The 22635-nt window shown below is 43.8% G+C and overlaps 1 protein-coding gene across 1 annotated transcript in view; it reads left to right on the top strand.

Moving 5' to 3' along the window:
• Window positions 1-22635, top strand: part of LOC310867597 (contactin-associated protein-like 2) — a gene marked incomplete at both ends in the record, with an annotated part of 231746 nt that overhangs the window by 99217 nt on the left and 109894 nt on the right. Inside the window, 4 exons of the mRNA XM_083777712.1 lie at window positions 16725-16872; window positions 17387-17439; window positions 18518-18668; window positions 19652-19836. Of these exons, the coding sequence (XP_083633838.1) occupies window positions 16725-16872; window positions 17387-17439; window positions 18518-18668; window positions 19652-19836 (537 nt within the window). The remainder of the gene's footprint in view (window positions 1-16724; window positions 16873-17386; window positions 17440-18517; window positions 18669-19651; window positions 19837-22635) is intronic.

Below are 22635 nucleotides of genomic sequence, written 5' to 3'. Positions count from 1 at the left end.
TGATCCATCCATAACATCCATGCGTGATCGCGCGTCGCGGTGAAATCCGTCTTTAATATAATTTGATCAATCTGTGACATTGTTGTTCAAATATTGAATGAGAAGACATAGTGTAGTACTTCAAAGTGGAAGCATCATAACACACGTCTAAGGTATTTTTTCCCCTGACTTTCTGTTGGTAAGGTTTTGACTCTTTCACATCAGTGCACGGCTGATTCAAGCCATGCATTTAGGGGTAAAAAGGTACCTTTGTACATATTAATAATGTAATGTAAACATACAGCATTTTTAAATTTAGCAATTAAAAGCATGGGTCTAAAACTACAAGTAACTCCATGGAATAAATTATAGCCTACTTGCAGTGTTAGCGGCAAGTAGTTTTACTCTACATGTAATTATTTGAAAACTCAATTAGCCTACTAGTTATTTTTTAGATTGTATTATTACAAAACATACACTAAACAACGTCCGTCCTATATTTCTATATTGCAATATTGATACATTATCATCTCTATTTATTCTTATTCTAAGAGTTCTAGATGACCTTCTGGCTTCTTTTACTAAGTGTCCACTCAAGTCATTCTGTGCAGTTGACAGTGTGGAGTGGTTAGAGGATGGGGGGAGTGTTTATGCAAGTATCTAGGGGTGGAGACAAGTGACCATTGTCACACCCATTCCTTGGCTCAGAGATGCTAAATAATTTGAAATCTTAGAACGGCTAATTCTGTACTTTGGTGTTTACAGTTAAACAAGTTTCAAATGGTCATATCTTCTTCATTTCCCCCCCAATTTCAATGAGCAATACATCATATGAAAGGTTACAGTGTGCAGTTTCATAATATGTAAAGAACTGAAAAATGACCATGGCCCCCTTGTGTATTAAACCACTGGCACTGGTCACATATGAATTGCCTAATTATAAAATAATATAAATAAATAAAAGTCATAAATCATGTTGTTTGTCTGTATAAGTCAGATGTCAAGACTCATGTTGTCTGGTCTGTAGAAGTTAGATGTCAGAAATATAATGGGGCATGTGGTGATTATTTAGTTAGATGTCAGATGGAAACAAATGGAGCGCTTGCAGCACTTTCACTTTTCAATCCCCCCCCCCCCCCCCTCCCCTTTCGGGTCTTAAGTTAAGACGTAAGACCCGGCGATAATTCGTCAGGCCAACGGGGGCCGTTAGCCGATTCCGATGATAAATATGGATCTTTTATACACTTGGAAGCAAACGTAAGCGGTTGTTTTTGTGCTGCTGCAGCATAATTGTCCTGCTCTTATTATTTATGGTGGTGGAGGCGTTTTGCCTCCGCCACCATTACCCCCTGATTTATTGCTTTTAATATTTCTGCAAAAAAATATTCCAAAGCACATTAAGCCGTTAAGGACTGGAACGCATCTGTGTCACCTTAGCTTTTAACCATCTTAAACCATTATTTTAAAATATTTTTGAAAAGTTGTGAAAATGAAAATGTGTGCAATTCTTGGGATATATATTATTTCACGGCGAATGTTTTTAACTCAAATGTTTGCCTGGAATAACATATTGTTTTAGATTGGGGGTCGGCAGCCAAATACATATTATCTGGAGTCGTTGACATAGAAACATAAGGTTTTTTTTCAGAAAATTGTCAGCATTTAGAAGACGTTTGTAGAATCCGGTCTCGGTCCTAGATGTGTTAATCTCTCGGGTTGCGTTTGTATAACTACATTCAGCTCTGTGTATTTAGTTTTTTGGACCAGAACTGCGTGTGTGGGTGGTTTGCTTGGTGATGTATCGCCACTGTGATCCAAACTATTGCTTGTGTAAACAAACGCGCAGCACGCGGCCGACAGAGTATTGACGCTGAGTGGGCGCCATCAATAACCTCAGCCGCGCTATAACGAGCCCACTGCACACATTTGTTTTTCTCCTTGTTGTCGTAAATAATAAATATGCAGATGCGGGGAGTTCAACAGGTGGACGCAATCATCATCACTTTGATGCATGTTCCTTTACTCAGTGCAGGACTGTTGATCTGATGACATTTAAAAAACTCCAAAGCTGCCAGCGTCCAATTATTTATTTACGCAGGCACGCACGCATGCACACGCACGCACGCACGCAGACACGCACACACGCACGCATGTGCACAGACGACAGAGTGAGAGAAAGGCTCTGTTCCAGCCTGCTCAATGCACAGTCAGTCCCATGCATTCACCATGAGATGAGATTCTCAGAAGTGGTGCGGACGTAGAATACGCACAACGACAGGCTGGGTGCTGCAGGCTAAAGAAACGTCAGTAGATATTGGATGGAGCCCGCACACCACAGGTACATGGAAAGACGTTCTTTATTGAAAAAAAAACGTTTCAGGTCATCAGATGAAGATCAAATAGATCGAAACGTTGTCAGAATTTTCAATAAAGAACTTCTTTCTTGTACCTGTGGTGTGCGGGCTCCATTCAATCTGTTCTCAGAAGTGGTCCCATGGGGACAGAAGAGACCCGAATGTCTGCCCCGCATGCACAATCTCACAGGTGAAGAAGAGGATCTAGTCAGTGAACCTTTCTCCACCAGTCACCTTCTGTCTAATAGGTCGTACTGTGGTTTACACCCACGCTGATGAATTAACTGTCCATCGAGTGTGACACCAATAGCAGATCTGCTATTTTCAGCATGCAACCAAGTGTAAAATGACTGCCTTTTACTTATACTGGATCTCTTCTCCACTAGTTCCCTTTACTATAACATTTTAGTCTTTAGTTTTTATTTGTTGACGAAATTGTCAATATATTTTGTCTCAGTTTTAGTCATCATAGCTTAGCTTTCAATTTAGTTTTCGTCAGTGAAGAAAGGTAGTCGACGGACATTTTTCGTCATAGTATTAGTCAACAAAATCAACACCGATGTGAGTTCCAGGCAGCGCCCAGATCAAGGCATGCCAGAAGTATAGTTCTTGAGGGAGAAGCGGTCATTCATTAATTTTCTTCACCAGCTCTTACAGCCAATCCAACAATTCAAATTCACAGACACACCCGCGAGAAGCCTGTTTAACAGACCTCCAAGCTATCGCTGCATGGGCTAATTGCTGTTGGTGTTAAGAATTGGAACGACTACATAACATCGTACAAACGCAATCCAAAAGTTTAAATTGAAATTAACGGGAGCACAGAGGAAGTAATTTATGTGTATATGTAGGTCTTCATCCCATCACAGTAAATTAATGTTTCAGCTTCGTCTGAGATCAATAATGCTGACGCTGACACTTCAAAAAGACTTCAGAAGAACATCATCCTCTCAGCTCATACCATTATAGATAAGACTTCTGTGAACATTAAACATAAGACTTCTATGAACATTAAAGATAAGACTTCTATGGACGTTAATCCATTCAGGACAGGAACGCCTTTCGGTGTTTTAAAGCATTATGTTATATGTTAGCTGTTGTGTGGACATATTTTCAGATGGGGTTGTCGGCCAAATACAGATAATTCTGGGGGTCCTTGACATGGAAAGGTTGAGAACCACTGATATATTCATGAAGCTGTCATGATTTAGAAGACTTTTTTTAATAATCAGCATCAGGTGTAAATGGCCTAAAGATAACACTTCTTTGAAACATAAAAAAAACCCACTGACTGAAAGCACGACCACAGAACTAGAAGAGATGAAGGAAACTTCACAGATATTTTTGAGGGGGCACCCCCAAGAAATGCTCAACCAAAATGTACTTATTTTTCCCCCACTGTCAGCAAATTATATTCTCAATGTATTTGGTCGTCAAAATGTTGGATGCACGACAGATCAAAGGCATGCCATGCGCGTTTGCATAACAACAGCTGAAACAGGAATTTGGAGAATCCTCCAGACTGGTGCATACAGCCAGGCACTTGACGTGCCTAACGCCTAAGTAGAACTTACAAATAAAACTAGTGTTGACTAATCATTACAAGTCGCTCTTATTTTGAAGAAGTCAGATAGAGGAAGTCAGTTTCGGTTGTAAACAAGCATAGTCTGGGTCACTTTCCCAAATATATGAACTCCGAAGGCAAATCGTGTTTTCTAGGGGTATTGTATTAAGGTCTGCTGAATCCAAATCTGCTGTATGCCAAGCTCAAAAATGGATGCTAAGCCCTCAAAATGGACCATTTAAAGATGGCGGCCACCACTATGCTGAAACATAATAAAACACATTATGTTTGACTAAACATGGTAGAAAATAGACTGAAATGTCCTCTTTCATGTTTTCATATATGGGGAATACAATGAAATATTCTGATTTAAGATCAATTGTGAAGAAACCAGTTTTTTATAATTTATAGTGACAATTGTCCTCTTTAGTCCAGGCCCTTAGGGATATGTCGTGCTAATTAGTCTAAAAGCACCATATTTGGCCCATATGTAGTCCAGGGCATGTTCTAATGATTTAGAACATGCTTGGTGTCCATTTCAGGATGTTTGACGATAAGAAACATTTTGGAATACTTTGGAATCTTTATGATTGGGTGTGTCTGGACACCTAATTTGCATATGTCCAAGATGGAGGCAATATGAAAATACCTTGTTGTACCTTAACATTTCACACTATATTGGCAAACTTGTGTCTATTTGTATGTTTTTACTTTAGCATTAGAAACATTGGAATGTTCTTATACTGTATGTTGTCGTCTAGACCCTCATTATTGGTGCAGGCCACCCTCACATGAGGGTGGCCTGGTTGCTCAGTAGAGCACTCACCTTTCAACCACAATAGAGTATGTGCATGCATAAAGTGAGTGGCAAAGTGAGTTTAACGTTGTTTAATGCAATCAGATTTCTGTTTGGAGGTATGAGCTGTCAAGGCCAGAAAGTGTTTATTTTTCCCACTCGGTAGGCGTTCCCGCATAACTTCCGGGTATGATGATGATGATGTCCTGTGCATACCCTCTATGACTATGCCATGGCTTTGATCCTGGGCACCTCCGACTCTGATAAGAAGGCACTTTGACCTACTTACTTGTACTACTTACTGTTATGGAGTCCCATATACTGAAATCATGAATATGACAACCATGCAGACACAATAGCAGGGGGATGGGATTAGCCACTGCAACCACATGGATGTGCTAAAGAAACATGTTGATGTGGAAAACACAACTGGCTAGAATCGCTAGATGTACTGTATGGGGAATCGAGATAGCTGAAGACGCAGATGAAGGAGTCGCTGGACATCAGAGTTGATCTGCACAGGCTCCAAGGTGAGGGCAACTATACTGTAGGTTGCCTGTCAGATCCAGTGTTGCCTCCAAAACTGCCTATTCACAGCCTGTTAGCACATGGAAGAGAGGCAAAGCCAGTGACTTTTGGAGACCAGGAGCATTGCAGATATCATGAACAGGAACGTCCCAGTTGTTATTTCCGCCGCCAAAGCCAATCCAGCTGTGTGATGCTTAATGTCTCAAATAAGTGGATTGCAAGAACTACAATTGATAGACAAATGCCTTTATGGCCATTGGCCCCAGCATGGGCCAGGTACAGAATATTTTTTGTGTCCTTTTCAGGATGGTTTCAAAGCTGTAGTGCAGATAAATTGAATCCAGGTTAGTTTGAGAGCACATTTTTCTTGTTACAAAGCAGCATTTAACCCTACATGTCATCATCCATGAGCTCATCACTGATAATCCCAAAAAGTCGCTTCTACAGTTACTTAGAAGAAGAAAGTACCAGACATTATTAGGTGTACATGTTGTCATCAATCGCGTGCGTGCATGTGTGCGTGTGACGAAGTATCAATGATTAATTGCTGGTCTGATCTAAACATATTAAATTCTAAACAATGTTAATACCCCTAGAAAACATGCCTTGACTAGCAAGCTGCCGTGACAGTGAAAGTGATTCGTTCAGACTCAGTGCGAGTCGCTAACAGACGTGACCGTGACCATGATTTAGATATGAAAACCATGCGTCACTTAACCAATGTATATACACTTTGGAAATACTTAAACATGGAACAGCTGCAGCATTAGGTGAGTAATTCATTGTATCTGTGTTGTTGGAAGATACAGTGGTTGAGCTGTTTAACAAACGTCCTCCTGCTGCTCAACAGTTACAAATACACTGTGGCTCTGTGTAGATTTGCATCTTTGTATCTTTTGCATCTGCCCGTGTGAAGCAGCATACGTAAGTAAAGTAACGGTAGGGGGTCTCATGCCTAGGGCAAAGTGCTGATATGGAGTGAGGCTGGAAGAGTATTTTTCGATCTTTTACCTTTTTCTACCATGACAAGTGATGGATATAAAAAAATAGCATCTTTTAATAATGATAGCTTTGAAAGGACTGTATAATTTGGAAATATACTGTAAATCTATAACTTCAAATAACCCAGCAGGGAGACCAATTAAATACCGTGCTGTATTTACCTTAAAAATGAGTGAGTAGCCCGTTAAATGACCATCACTGTACCTTAAAAAATGATTTGGAGGCAGGATGAATTAAAGTTCGGAGAGAGTTTAAGGTTTAACCAATTATTTTAGTAGGTATAAAGTCAATGTACATAGAGAATGTGCTACAGGTTCAGAATATTATAGTATGATACCAGGGGGGCAGTCAGACAGATATTTTGTGAAGCCTGAAACTCCTGAAAGTTCATATAATGGCCTGTTGTGGCGCTGTCACTGGACCCAAAAAAACCCATAGCCCCATAGAAGTCCATGTATTTGGGCCCAACTTCACCTAGACTGTATTACGTTAATAAACATGGTCATGAATACTTTCTGCTTCCAGTCACTAGTTTAAAGTCTCATTTCTAATGTCATAATATTCTTTTTGGAAAATGATCGTCCCATTTATAAAATAAATGACCATAAAGTTGCGTATGTTCTGAGGGGCGTGGCTACCGTTACAGTCTATGATCGGGATTCCCCACCCACTCGAGTCAAAATAAAAACCAACGGAGAAGAAGGGGGGGGAAGTCCCGCCTCGTTGTCTGGGCAGCCAATGGCCAGCTGGGCCCAAACGGAGCCAGCCAATGGCCAGCTGGGCCCAAACGGATCTAGAAAGATGGCGACTTACAGTGCAGGAATAACAGGCTTCATTTTACGTCCATGTTAGACCCGGGGAACGCTTTGTCCATATTTTTTACAGTCTATGTATGATACATCAATATAATTTAGAATAATCAATTGTTGATTCCAAATGAATCACCGAAGCTGAACTCAACTCCGGAACTGAACTGAACTTCACAGTATTGTTCCAGGCTAAATACTGCAGATCACGTCAGATCTGTTGATATAAAGTTCATTGGCTGTAGATGTTTCATGTCCGCAATGTCAGATGACAAGACCAGTGTTGGCCGTCTCTCATTAGTCCAACGCCTAGATGATGAGGATGGCGTAGCGACGCAGAGTTCATCTTCCTTGGTTCAGTCATTGATGCCCATTGAGTGCAAGGAAGGCTGCAGGCCCTGACGGCATTCCTGGTCGTGTATTGAGGGCATGCGCTGAGCAGCTGGCAGGAGTTTTCTATGATATTTTCAACCTCTCTCTGTCTCAGGCAGTCATTCCTGTCTGTCTCAAAACAGCTACCATCGTGCCAGTACCAAAGCATTCCACAGCAACATGCCTGAATGACTTCAGCCCTGTGGCACTCACCACCATCATCACCAAGTGCCTAGAGAGGCTGGTACTGGCTCACCTGAAAACCTGCCTACCCCCGACCCTGGACCCTCATCAGTATGCCTACCGTCACAACAGGTCAACTGAGGATGCCATCAACACTGCAATTCACACTGCCCTCACTCACCTGGAACTCACCAACACCTATGTAAGGATACTGTTCATTGATTTCAGCTCCGCATTCAATACCATCATCCCCTCTAAACTGGTCATCAAACTTCACCACCTTGGCATCAGCACCACACTCTGCAACTGGATTTTGGACTTTCTGACCAACAGACCCCAGTCTGTTAGGTTGGATAATCACACCTCCTCCACCCTGACACTGAACACCGCCGTACCACAGGGCTGTGTGCTTAGTCCTCTCCTCTACTCCCTCTTCACCTTTGACTGCGTTCCGGTGCATGGCTCCAACACCATCATCAAGTTCGCGGATGACACCACGGTGGTAGGCCTGATTAAAAACAATAACGAGTCGGCCTACAGGGAGGAGGTCCAGCACCACGAAGACCAAGGAGCTAATTGTGGACTATAGGAGAACTAACCTCTGTGACCACACCCCGATCCACATCAACGGGGCGGTGGTGGAGCGGGAGTCCAGCTTCAAGTTCCTGGGTGTTCACCTCTCTGAGGACCTCTCATGAGCTATCAACTGCTCCACCCTGTTCAAGAAGGCGCAGCATCGTCTATATTTCCTAAGGAGACTGAGGAAGGCTCACCTTGATCCCCGAATTCTGGTGAACTTTTACCGCTGCACCATTGAGAGCATCTTGACTAACTGCATCTCAGTGTGGTACAACAGCTGCACAGTGTCTGATCGGAAGGCCCTGCAACGGGTAGTAAAAACGGCCCAGTACATCATTGGCACCCAACTCCCGTCCATTGAGGATCTACAGCGCCAAAGATGTCTGCGTAGGGCGAGAGGCATCCTGAAAGACCCCTCTCACCCAAACCACAGACTCTTTACCCTTCTTCCATCCGGGAGACGCTATAGGTCTATTGGTTCTCGCACTAGTAGGCTCAGGAACAGCTTCTTTCCTGTTGCTGTCTCCCTGCTGAACTCTCCCCCTCTTCAATGACACTGAACAATGATACCCCCTTCCGTCCCCCCTTCCTCCTTCCCATCTGAACTCTCATGCTCACATCATACTTACACTAGCATGTTATGGCTTATGGCTTGTGTGGGTGGGTGGGTGTGTATATATATGCATACTCATTTATACTTATACTTCATTGTCTATTTTTCTATTGATTTCCTTTATTATATATTACTGTACATACTGTACATTCTGTACATTCAACAAGTGTATTTATTCCCATTATTGCATTACTGTATTGCACTCTGGTTGGACGCCACTATTCATTTCATTGTCAAGGTATTTGTGTGCAGTGACAATACATTGAATCTAATCTAATCTAATCTAATGAGGCCTGGACAGCGCCTAGGCAGGCGTTGCCAGGCAACCTGTAGATAACTTTCCCTGCACTGAACTTTCGGCAGAGAAAAACCCTCCCTGACTCCCAGTGAGCTGCTATCTCTATAGGCCACGGTCGAATACATGCAGTAGACCTCTCATTATTGCGTTTGTGGCTGGTGGCAGACAACATGGAGACTGAATAAGGAACGTGGAGACTGAATAAGGAGTCAACAAGATATTAAATGGGACGGATGAAAACATATTTTGGCCATAAACATGAATGACATGACATTATGATGATAAGGAACAACGCTGTATAAACAGGCAGTAGGCTGCACCTCCATTACTACTCAACCTCCCTTCCAGCACCCCCAGTATAAATGTTCTGGATTCACTGATTCCACGGCAGTGCCAGTCCATTGCCAGTCCATTCCACGGCAGTGCCAGTCCATTCCACAGCAGTGCCGGTCCATTCCACGGCAGTGCCGGTCCATTCCACGGCAGTGCCGGTCCATTCCATGGCAGTGCCGGTCCATTCCATGGCAGTGCCGGTCCATTCCACGGCAGTGCCGGTCCATTCCACGGCAGTGCCGGTCCATTCCACGGCAGTGCCGGTCCATTCCACGGCAGTGTCGGTCCATTCCTCGGCAGTGTTAGTCCATTCCTCGGCAGTGTCATTCCAGTCCACGGCAGTGTCAGTCTGACATGCACTGCACCAGCTGTGTCTTGTGAGGTTAGGGTTAGGGTCTGGGGTATAGGTTGTCCTCGAGTAACTCTCTCTCTCTCTCTCTCTCTCTCTCTCTCTCTCCTGCATTTAATCAGTGTGCCATCTGAACAGAGTCTTAACAAACATCTCTTGAATGAGTCATAACTCTTATGTGTTTATCAAAACACAATGATTAAAGCCGTGCACAGTGCGGAGTTAGGAATTCAGCCACGTGTGAAATTACGTTACCTCCTTGTTGTTTCTGAATATCTGCAGATATTAACCCATTCAATCCTGGGAAGTGTCTGTGTCACATTATAATTTAACTTTAACTTTAGTTAACCACGCAAAAAAAATCATACAATTGTGTGCAAATCTTTGATTGATTATTTTAAAAGTGAACATTTTTAACTAAAATCTTTGCTTCTGGGAGGGTCCCTGAAACACAATATTTTGACATGGGGTCGGCGGCCGAATACATATAATTTCGGGGGTCCTTGACATGAAAAAGTTTGAGCACCCATGTGATGAAGAAACACACCAGCTCAGTGGCCTTGAGTGTCCGCCCTGGTACTGGGAAGTCGGGGTTTGATCCCCGGTCGGGTCATACCAAAGACCTCAGAAAAATGGGACCCAGTGCCTCCCTGCTTTGCACTGCGACATACTGGCGACTGGCGTCATGTCCAGGGGGTGTACTTTTACATCAAGCTGCCTCAAGCTATAGAAACAGGAGACAGGCTCCTGCCCTATGGGCCTTATGGCAACAGAAACAGGAGACAGGCTCCTGCCCCTATGGGCCTCATGGCTACAGAAACAGGAGACAGGCTCCTGTCCTATGGGCCTCATGGCAACAGAAACAGGAGACAGGCTCCTGCCCCTATGGGCATCATGGCAACAGAAACAGGAGACAGGCTCCTGCCCTATGGGCCTCATGGCTACAGAAACAGGAGATGGGCTCCTGCCCTATGGGCCTCATGGCTACAGAAACAGGAAATAGGCTCCTGCCCTATGGGCCTCATGGCAACAGAAACAGGAGACAGGCTCCTGCCCTATGGGCCTCATGGCTACAGAAACAGGAGACAGGCTCCTGCCCTATGGGCCTCATGGCTACAGAAACAGGAGATAGGCTCCTGCCCCTATGGGCCTCATGGCTACAGAAACAGGAGATAGGCTCCTGCCCTATGGGCCTCATGGCTACAGAAACAGGAGACAGGCTCCTGCCCTCTGGACCTCATGGCTACAGAAACAGGAGACAGGCTCCTGCCCTATGGGCCTCATGGCTACAGAAACAGGAGATAGGCTCCTGCCCTATGGGCCTCATGGCTACAGAAACAGGAGATAGGCTCCTGCCCTATGGGCCTCATGGCTACAGAAACAGGAGACAGGCTCCTGCCCTATGGGCCTCATGGCTACAGAAACAGGAGATAGGCTCCTGCCCACTATGGGCCTCATGGCTCGGCTTCTTAGTGGGTTAAATTTCCACTTAAGTCTGGCAAACACATTCAGAGACATTCAGCCATGCACACGCATGCACGCACACACGCACACACGCACACACACACACACACACACACACACACACACACACACACACACACACACACACACACACACACACACACACACACACACACACACACATGCAGGAAATTAGAGCATGCAGCCACAGGGAAAGAAAGATTGCACGTCGGAGTAAACAAGGAAGCGAAAAATCATCAAGGTAATGAGAAAAGAAGAAAGGCAGGGTACACACACACATACACACACACACACACACACACACACACACACACACACACACACATGCCGTAGACAGCCACGTTAGACACACGTTATCACACAAGCATGCACACACACACATGCATGCATGAACGCATGCATGCACGCACGCATGCACGCATGCACGCGCACCGCAGAGAGAAGCACACACACAAGCATGCACAAAACACAGAATCACACACCTAAGCACGCATACACAGTTCAATTAAAGCACTTCAAAAAGTGCTTCGAAGTAGCTAAGCTTTCACTTTCACTTTGACACAATGGCTGGCTGTTTAATGGCTTCATTCTGTTGCAGAGAGAATTAAATGGTTGAGTAAGCAGAGTCTTTATGACGTTCCACTCTGTAACACTTTTTATTAATCTTAATCCCCTACCTCTGCCCTCCTCCTCCTCCTTCCCCCTCCTGAGACGATCATACAGGCAGGTGAATATTAATAAGGCAGAGAGAGAGAGAGAGAGAGAGGGGGGACTTGCTCTATTTTGCAAGGTTTTTGCAGATGTTCACTGGGATCCCTGCAGGGGAGACACAGATGGGCAGGTTGCCAGCCCTTTTCTAACATTTCGCTTTAGTTGGGAAGAACCATTCCATTGATTTATGCCTATGCTTCTGTCAATGATGCCCTGATATCGACCAAAGCCTTTTTTTGAGGGGCGCTAGCCCCTCCTATACTGTAAGTTTAATGTTTGTTTTTATTTAAAATGTTTGTTTTAAAAACACGATTGACAATGAAGGGAAAATGCACATCATTTTGTAACACATTACGTCATATTGTCTCTTTATTGTTAATGGCATTTAATGTTTGTGTTGGCGCCATTTGTTTTTACATAACCATCACCTAAACGAGTTAGACTGTAATATATACTTCACACAGGAGTGATTTTTTTATACTTCACAGGTGGTCTATCTGGCTCTATAATAATATTTTTTACATTGAACGTCTTAATAAGCTAGGATGACCAGATCTTATGCATACGTCGCACACACCAAGACTTCAAAATATTTATTGCATTTGTGAACAGGGACAAACGTTTTGGCTATCCAGAGTGGTGACAAACTTACCGCTAATCACCTCACATCACACCCGGTGGGTAATCACAGATTTGGACTGTGTATTAAAGTCTCTGTTGGCAATCAACAATGTGATTAGCAATTACATCTCAAAATGTACAAAGCAAAACAATTACGGGATTGTTTAAACACAGCTAATGTAGGTTGCTGGGGACATCAGGCTTTTTTTGCCGTTCATGGATTAGTTGCATACATTAGAATAGAGCATCATTCTTGTTTTACCGTCAATAGCATCCATCCAATACATCATGTGCATGGCATCAGGGAAACAGCTATGCCCAGATATCCCTATTGCGGTATTAGATTCATTTGATTTGTTTTTTAAATTTTAGAATGAAAGATCCAATTAGTCAATAATATAAGGGGATGGCCAGGCAAAGTACCTTTTTGGGCCATGGGCGTCAATATCCTGATGCCATTCACAGAAACTGAGACATTCCTCATTCATGCCCAAAGGAAAAATAGTTTTTACTCATTCATGCCCAAAGGAAAAAGTTTTTAAAAAGTATATCCTATAGATAGAGCCTCACAGTCCCGCCCCCTCGAGAGACCCGGAAAAGACATCCCTGTTCATTTTCCTCATAGACTTTTCAGAAAGTATTTATTTAAAGATGTTTACGCCGCGGACAAAGCCAACTCTTGTCGTGACAAATCATGAGAATAAACACAATGTTTTGGGCCAAACAAATAATTAGAAAGTAGAAAAAAACAGCACTTTCTTTTGTTGTTTTTCTTCTTTGTAATTATTTGTTTGGTCCAAAATATTGTGTTTGTTGTCATGATTTGTCACGACTCGAGTTGGTAATCTTTCATGGTTGCCACCTCTGCAGTTCTTATGCATGTCATTGCATGCTGACCAGGCCATATACCCTTCCTAGTTTGAAAGTCCTTTTGGGAAGAAGATTTATTTCAGTGGTTTTCAACCAGTGGTCCTTGAAGGGATTCCAGGTGGTCCACAGCTAAATGATAGAAAGTTGGTAACCAAATGGACCCTATATACTGTAGATATTTAACTCTTGATAGTGTAAAATTAAACCAAATGTACCCTTCTGGGTCCATTAGGTTTAATTTTACGCTCTCAAGAGTTAAATTATTGTTAAATAAACATCTCCATTACTTAATTTACAAGATGTCTACACAATTAGATAATGTTAAATAAATATTGTCATTTTGATCAATGTTTGCCTGTTATCTCTCCTATGGTACCAACATAAATACAGCATGGAACTGTGGACAAAAAATGTTATCAAACGATTTCAAAATATTCTTTAGTTTTGGGGTCTGAGAGGCTAAATGTCGTCAAATGGTGGTCCTGGTCTGTGACTCAAATGCTGAATATATAGGCTAATGGGCCTTGATAAGAAAAAGGTTGAAAACCACTGCTATATATGAACCCAAATACTTGTAGCCATCAAGCTGTTTCACAGGTCGGCACAGTGATATACTGATGGTTCTGGGTGTGTGTTTTGATGCGGTTCCACACGTGACCCACGACGCGATAAATGTAACCTCTGCTCTCTCCTTAAATACCCTCCAAATACTCCACAGCTGAGGCAAGAATAAACAAGAAATAAGACCCTAGAATAAAGAAGAAAAAAAATGTAATAATCTCCAATCCTTCAGGGTGTTTTTTCTCACATTATACTTCTTCCTCTGCATTTTACCCAATAAACTGGGAGCAGCGAGCAGCCATTGGATTAAACGGTGCTCGGGGAGAGATTTGTGGTTAAGAGTCTTGCTCAGGGACACACATCCACACTTGGCTGACCTGGCCTGGAATCGTACCGGCACAACCAGGGGCTCTGGCTCCCCAGGGTGGGATCACTAACCACTCAGCTATGGCCACTCACTGTAACCTCCACTCGAGGTCAATTGATAAGACGCGATGTGACCATATGGACTAAAACAATATTGCCTCAAGGCAAAACAAGAACAGGATACAGAGAGAAAACAGATTAAGGAATGAACAGAGATTGACACGGCTAAATGAGGGACAGTAAATGTTGACTTAAACAGAATTCCGTGACAGAGCTGTAGGCGGAGAGCTTTGCCTTCTGGCTCAGCTCTTTTTTCGTCACAACAGCGACTGAAATACCGCCCCTGTCGCGCCTGATACGACACAACTTTATTGTCAGCTTGCACTGACATTTGCTTTGCGTACATGGGTCAAAAGAGATACTCTTCACCAGTCTAAGGCTCTAAGCATGCTCTTGGTCTGCCCCACAGGCCTTACCATACCATACCATACCATCTTTATTTCAATTGCACATTTAAATAACAAGTTGTACAAAAGTGCTTTACAATAAAATAATACAAATCACAACTTCATTTAAAAAACAAACAACATACAGTACACAGTGTCACTTTCAACATCAAAAAGCTCATACTATGCTTGGAAAAGCCAAAGAATAAAAATATGTCTTGAGGCGTGATTTAAACACCTGAAGAGTGGGGGCTTGTCTTGTCTTGTCTTGTCTGCAGAGGCAGCTCATTCCAGAGCTTGGGAGCTGCGACTGCAAAAGCCCGGTTCCCTCTGAGCTTCAGCCTTGATTTAGGCACCACCAGGAGAAGCTGGTCAGAGGACCTGAGGGTCCTTGTGGGAACATACGGTTTGAGTAGTTCAGAGAGATAAATGGGTGCCAAACCATTTAAACATTTAAAAACAAAAAGCAAAACTTCAATCAATCCTGTATCGCACAGGAAGCCAATGGAGGGAGGCTAGTACAGGACTAATATGGTCACGCTTACGTGTACCTGTAAGCAACCGTGGCATTCTGGACTAACTGTAAGCGAGATATGGAGACCTGGTTGACTCCAATATGCAGGGCATTACAGTAGTCGAGGAGGGATGTCATAAAGGCATGGATAACAGTTTCGAAAATTCGAACACAGGGCTTCTAAGCTGGAAAAAGCTCTTTCTGACTGTTTCATTTACCTGTTTGTCCATTTTTAGATCAGAGTCTATTTTAACGCCTAGATTGGTGGCAATTGGCTTTAAGAAAGGCTCAAGGGGACGTAAATCACTGGGAGGAAACACATTGTTGCTTGGCCCAAACACCATAACTTCGGTCTTGCCGTCGTTAAAGTTTAAAAAGTTTAAAGCCAGCCATGCTTTTACATCCTCCAGGCAAGCGAGCAAGGGTTTGTTACGTTTCAGAGGCAGGTAGATTTGGCTGTCATCAGCGTAACAGTGGAAGGAAACACTGTGTTTTCTAAAAATAGATCCTAGGGGGAGCAGGTACAACATAAACAAGATTGGACCTAAAATAGAGCCCTGTGGAGGGATGCTGTTGAGGATGTAGCGCGTGTGTGTGTGTGTGTGTGTGTGTGTGTGTGTGTGTGTGTGTGTGTGTGTGTGTCATGCATCTTCAGTGAGAATGTACAAACATTCCAGGGTCATTTCATCCATGCTCCATCTCTGTTATAACCCAGATACCTTTACATCTGTGAGAGCTAATACACCAGATATTGTTGTGTTTGGTGAAGAGTCCAGAGAAGTGTCTGTATTAGAGATAGCCTGCAACTTTGATGACAGCCTAGAGGAAGCCTTTACAGTATGACCACGGTCATGAAATACCAACCACTTCTACATAACATCTCAGAGCTGGGCTATAGGGTTTTTTTTAATGTTTTTTTTTTTTGTAGCTTTCACCTTTATTTTATATATTCTTTTTATAGAGGGACAGACAGTAGGCTGACAGGAAATGGGGAGAGAGATGGGGGGTGACATTCAGTAAAGGCCGTCGGGATCGGGAGTCAAACCTGCGGCACACTGCCAGACTTGGGCTGCCGGCCAAGGTGCCTGGACCGCTGAGCCACGGCACAGGCCTAGGTGCAGACAATTTGTCTTTATATTTGGCAGCCTCGAGGGCATACGCACAGACTAGCGGAGACGCTGTTAATTATACCCATTGAGTACTGAGTGACATGCCTATTGTATCATGAAAACACATGATTTTGCAGATGTAACTTAAATGCACCTCTAATATTTGTGTCCTTGTATGCATAAATAAATGGTTAAAGTAAGTGTGTGTGTGTGTGTGTGTGTGTGTGTGTGTGCGTGGGGTGTGGGTGTGCCTGTGCCTGTGCGCGCCTGGGTCTCCCCCTACAGGCCTTCTCAGGGAACTCCAACTCAGAGAGTGCTGTCCGTCACGAGCTGCGGCGCCCCCTGGTGGCTCGCTTCCTCAGGCTGATCCCTCTGGACTGGAGTGAGGAGGGACGGATCGGACTGAGAGTGGAGCTCTATGGATGTTACTACTGTGAGTATAGTGCACGCACACACACACACACACACACACACACACACACACACACACACACACACACACACACACACTGTCTGTCCCCATCTCTCTCTCTCTCTCTCTCTCTCTCTCTCTCTCTCTCAGTACACTCAGTGAACTGACTCTTCCAGCCTCTCCAACGACCATCCTATTAAAAGCTGGCAAATTGATTTTGATAACAATTTTCAATTAAGGTTCTGGATAAATTACTGGTGTTACGACCCACTTGCGTCTTTCCTGTGTGTGTGTGTGTGTGTGTGTGTGTGCGCGCTGCTTTTTTGTTTTACTCAGATTAGCATATTTCAGCTAAGAGTCAATATTCACAGCTGTTCTCTCTCGCTCTCTCATTTCTCTCCTTAAGCTCGTTCCTCTTATCTCGTTGTGATTGGCTGTGATGAAAAAAAAACACTTCACAGGTTGACCCCCACAGTGCCCACACTGACTCTCTCTCTCTCTCTCTCTCTCTCTCTCTCTCTCCCTCCCCCTTCAGGGTCTGACGTGATCAACTTTGACGGACAAGCAGTGATCTCGTATCGTTTCAAGGTAGGCCTACGGCTGTTGCTATCGTGTTTGACAAGATGTCTCGACTCGTGTTCTAATTATGAGATATAAAAACAGTCTAATTATTTCAGGAGACGCTCTTTTAATCATCAGAACAGAAATAAGTAGGACGATAATTTCAGATCACATACCGTAGATCCAACATGAAACATTTATCTACCATATCATTTTTACAGTGAAGTTTGTTCTATTTATGATTTAAAAGCACACAGCATAATACGGTAACGTGCCATGTCAGTATCAGCATATTGCATTACACCAGGGGTCTTCAACAGGGGGTCCTGGACCCCTAATGCAGGGGTCCTCAACCTGGGGGTCGCCAAATTATTTTGGGGGGGTCCCCATATTATATATATATAAAAACTTTTTGGTTTTTTTTTGCAACTGAATGGCTGGAAATGGAAATGAAGAGTTGACATACTGTATAGTACACATTGTACATGCATAAACCTTCCTTAATAATTATATCTGGTTTCTGTATTTATTTATGATGTATTTTCTCTATTATTGAGGTTATTGTAGAGGTCAATTTGTATTGGGGGTGGGTTAGGGGGCGGGGCGAGGCGGGGGTCGTGAGACCCAAGGCATTTCCGGGGGTCCCACAGCCCAAAACGTTGAGAACCACTGCACTAGTAGGTTAGGGGGCTTACGTTTTCACCACATTTTGCCGCTCTTCGAGCTTGTAGATCTGCTATTTTTCAACGGCTAAAGTTTCAAATAATGATTTAACCCATTCTGACCTGAGATCAGATTCTAAAAATGTCAGTCGTTCTTCGATTTTTCAAAAAATAGCAGACCTACAAGCTCGTATCGCGCCACTCGGTGGCGCGATACGAGCTTGTAGATCTGCTATTTTTCAATAGCTAAAGCATAACATGATGCCAACACCAAAATGGGTGCCCGGTCAGAATGGGTTAAACACTAAAGCGACACGGATGCGTTCCCGTCCTAAATGGGGAACATCTGAAGTCCTGAGCATCACTCGATATCTCGCAGACGGCAGACGGTCGATCCCCTTGTTGTTTGATGTTTGACCTTCTTGTAACCGTTTGTCGTGCAGGTGAAGAAGATGAAGATCGTTAAGGACGTGATCTCTCTGAAGTTCAAGACGTCGGAGAGCGACGGAGTGATCCTTCACGGAGAAGGTCAACAGGGAGACTACATCACCCTGGAGCTGCACAAGGCCAGACTACTGCTGTCCATCAACCTGGGTGAGGAGCGCACGCACGCACGCACGAACGCACGCACGCACACACACACACACATACACAATGAAGTATCCACAGTTGATATCAATTGATCACAATTGAGCCACAGTTTGATTTTTTCTTGGCAATTTGGGCTCTGTAAAACAGGCGTAACATCCATGTGAACTGAAGTGCACAAAAAACACACCAGCTCTGAAACACGTGCACATTATAACATTTTTAAACACGAGAGAATAATATTGGCACTGATATTATACCAGCATGAAAGTCCAGTAGCAAGAAGAAGAGGCTCGCACACTGAAGGAAGAATGTCCTTCCTTAACTCATTTAGGACGGGAACCCCTTTAAGCAGTGGCATGCACAGACATATAGAGGGGCAGCAGGTGCTCAAGTGAAGAAAAGGGCACCTTGTGCGGCATGTGGAGCCGCCGGTTGCCTTAATAGTGTGTGAGATTTATAGATTTTGGGGCATAAATAATATATTAGAAGCTTTTAATCCAGAATTGATCGATGTCACCATGGCCCACATACTGTACACTTTACAAAACTTTATAAAATGGTCCCTGGAACAACATATTTTCAGATTGGGGTCAGTGGCCAATTACATATATTTTTTGGGGAAACATGTCACAAGACATTTGTAGAATTGGCCTCAGGTCCCTAAATCGAACCCTAACTCTAACCCTAACTAACCCTATCCTCAGTCTTATAACCGGCCACCTAAGTAAACACAAAGCAAAGTTGTTGTATGGCGCAGTTTCACATTGTTTTCGCTTCGATGGCAGTCATTTCACTTCCGCCTGTTGGCGGTATAGGCAGTATGTAGAGAATGTCCATGCTGGTTACATTGCATGGTCTTGATACGAACATAATACTGGTGATTATCGGCGGATAACATTCAAACCAGGCGTCACTGTATGTGTCACTCACCGCTGATTGACATGCAGTAAACTCCTCCCCCTCTTTCCTCACTGGTCCGTCAACAGGCAGTAACCAGCACGGCTCCATCCTGGGCCACACCTCCGTGATGACGGGCAGCCTTTTGGACGACGCCCACTGGCACTCGGTGGTGATGGAACGATACCGACGCAATGTCAACTTCACGCTCGATACGCACACACAGCACTTCAGGACCAACGGAGAGTTCGACCACCTGGACCTGGACTATGAGGTGAGTGGATCTGGACTGGGCATATGGAAGAGCCGGACGTGGGCTAAGAGCTGAGTGGCCTGTGAGGCATACCATTGACCATATGTCGGCCGCGGCCATCTTGCCATTGATTTAACGGCAGCGTGGCAACTAGCCGCAATTTGCCATCGACAGCCCATACATCCAAACAGAAAAGTGATTGTATTTAACAACGCCAAACTCACCAACATTGCAGCTGCATGAAAAGCTTGAATTATTTATATTATGCAAAGAGTTTGTTTCATAAAAATCCACCGTAGACATCTTATACTTCATTAGTGTCAGTTTGAGAGCGTTTTCAGTAAGGTAAACTCCTGCTGACTCCTGCATTATGTGCAAATTCAAAACAGGTGGGCACAGAGTGACATCCAACACTTCGAAAAATGATCATCTGCATGGAATTCCTTGGCAGAAATTAGTAGTCATGTCTACGGTGGATTTTCATGACCATGGATGACTTTGTTCCAGGCTTAAAATTATTAATATAAATATTTTCGGAAAGTCCCTATGGCAAATATGAATGGGCTTTGGATCTGTGGAACCCCAAAATGTCCACCACTGCTGTGGCCTCGGTGCACATGCACATAAACTCGAGCATATCTGCCTGAAGTTCTGAACCCATAAGAATAAGACATGCAGACATTAGTTTTATACTCTTTGTGAACAGTGTGATCATATAGGATATCATACATTGGTTTTATACTCTTGTGTTCTACACCAAATCCATAAAAAACATGCATAATGAATTAATGCATGCATGATGGAACATATATTGATTCTAGAATGTACAACCCACGTTGTGTGTGTGTGTGTGTTGTGTGTGTGTGTGTGTGTGTGTGTGTGTGTGTGTGTGTGTGTGTGTGTGTGTGTGTGTGTGTGTGTGTGTGTGTGTGTGTGTGTGTGTGTGTGTGTGTGTGAGATTGCGTGCATGGAAAACGTAACTACGCTACGATTAAAGTAAAGCTGGCCATTTAAGACCTCTGCAGGAAAATCCATACAACTCTTGCGTTTGTGTGTGTGTGTGCGCGCGACACAACACAGCAACCATGTCTGGGGTTTCGTTGTGTTTGCCCTTGGTTAGTAATTACTGAGACCTGTGAAGCATCACTGCACGCCCACAGAGTCGCACCCACACACTCACTTGCGCGCGCGCGTACACACACACACACACACACACACACACACACACACACACACACACACACACACACAGACACAGAGGTAATGGCTGTCTGTCTACTCTGCCTCCCTCTCAGCGGCTTCTGAACCAGAAAGTGGAAACACTAGTGGTTCTTGTTTTTAATGAACTTCACATTGTCATAAAATACTGTGCTATACGTCTAACGAGGAAGTCAGGACTTAGGAGACCTTTCTTAACTTCCATGAAGTCCTCTCTCCCCGTCCTCCCAAATGACGTCAGAGTTCGGTGTCTCTACAGAGACTTTAGAGGTGGAGATTATGATACATGTAATGCTGTCCGGAGGAAACCTCATAACTCCATGTTTGACGTTTTTGATTTTATTCCATAAATCAGTACTATTGAACACCCTTTACGTCTGTGTTGTTTTGAAAATATTGAACCAATGGAAAGTAGTAAAAAATGCATTGGACTCCACCACCTCTCTCCTTCTCATGTAAGTAATTGACAATATATAAAGTCACAACACCGACTTTGATGAGGCAGTATTGCATCGTTATTTTTTTTTATTAATTTCCTTAAAAATGTAAAATAGAAAGGAGAGGTCGCACAACTCGTATAGTCCCGATGCAAAAATACTTTTATTGTACCAACGTTTCGACAAACAAGGTGCCTTCGTCAGGGTAGGAACCCACCCTGAAGAAGGCTCTGTTGTTGTGCCACCTCTCCTTTGTATTTTAAAGTTTGTATCCCGTGGTCAGCACCTCCTTATACTCTTGGTGTGTGCTCCTACCTTTTTGTTTATGGATTTCCTGAAAAATGAACATTTTGGAGTTATAAGGATACAACGCTGACGAAGGCTACACGCCATTCGTTGTTGTGTGACCTGTCTGTTTGCAGCATCCCATACCTACCTATAATGAAACAATAAAGTGCCTTAGACAGTTCCGTGAGTGATGGTGTTCTCTGGTTTAAAAGTGTCTTTCCTGACCGCGCACCCGGTGAAATGATCAAAGAGATGGAGACGAACTGGAGTCGTGCGTGCTTCCTTCATTTGGAGATTACAGTAGCACAGGGAGCACTACTATGACGTGCTATGACTACATACAATGCAATTATAGTGCTGTCTACATAACATGCTATAAGTCTGTATCAAATGCTATCTAAGTCTACAGAAATGCTATCTAAGGGGGTGGGGTAAGTGCTATGGGCCGACCTGCCGTCCGTTAGGTTAAAACATGCATGTCCAGTCTGATGAGCTCAGCATCCTTCAGTGAGCCAATACACAATGAGGGCCTTTATCGGCCCCCACCCTTCTCCCATTGTTTATATTGTGTTTAGTTTCCAAGATGGCCGCAGCACCAGGAGGGCGTGGCCTTACTGCGCAGCATTCACACATGCAAGACGCCTGTCTTGTGTCTGTCTTGTGTCTGTGATTAATGGCCGCTCCAATGCATTTCCAATGGAAGCTCATGTGGTTTGACCAAACATTTTGTTTGATGGGGGGAGGGGGGACAGAACACAAATCAAAACTGTGTTCAGACACAAGTCAGGTGTCAGACACAAGGCGAGTGTCTTGAATGCAGCCCAGTAAGGTCATATGTCGACCCCGCCCGCTCACCTCCGCCCCACCCCCTCCTGGT

Source organism: Protomyctophum parallelum, assembly GCF_964188405.1.
Source record: "Protomyctophum parallelum genome assembly, chromosome: 12".
Taxonomy (NCBI): Eukaryota; Metazoa; Chordata; class Actinopteri; order Myctophiformes; family Myctophidae; genus Protomyctophum; species Protomyctophum parallelum.
The sequence above is the reverse complement of the archived record's forward strand: the minus strand, read 5'-3'. Positions and strand labels throughout refer to the sequence as shown.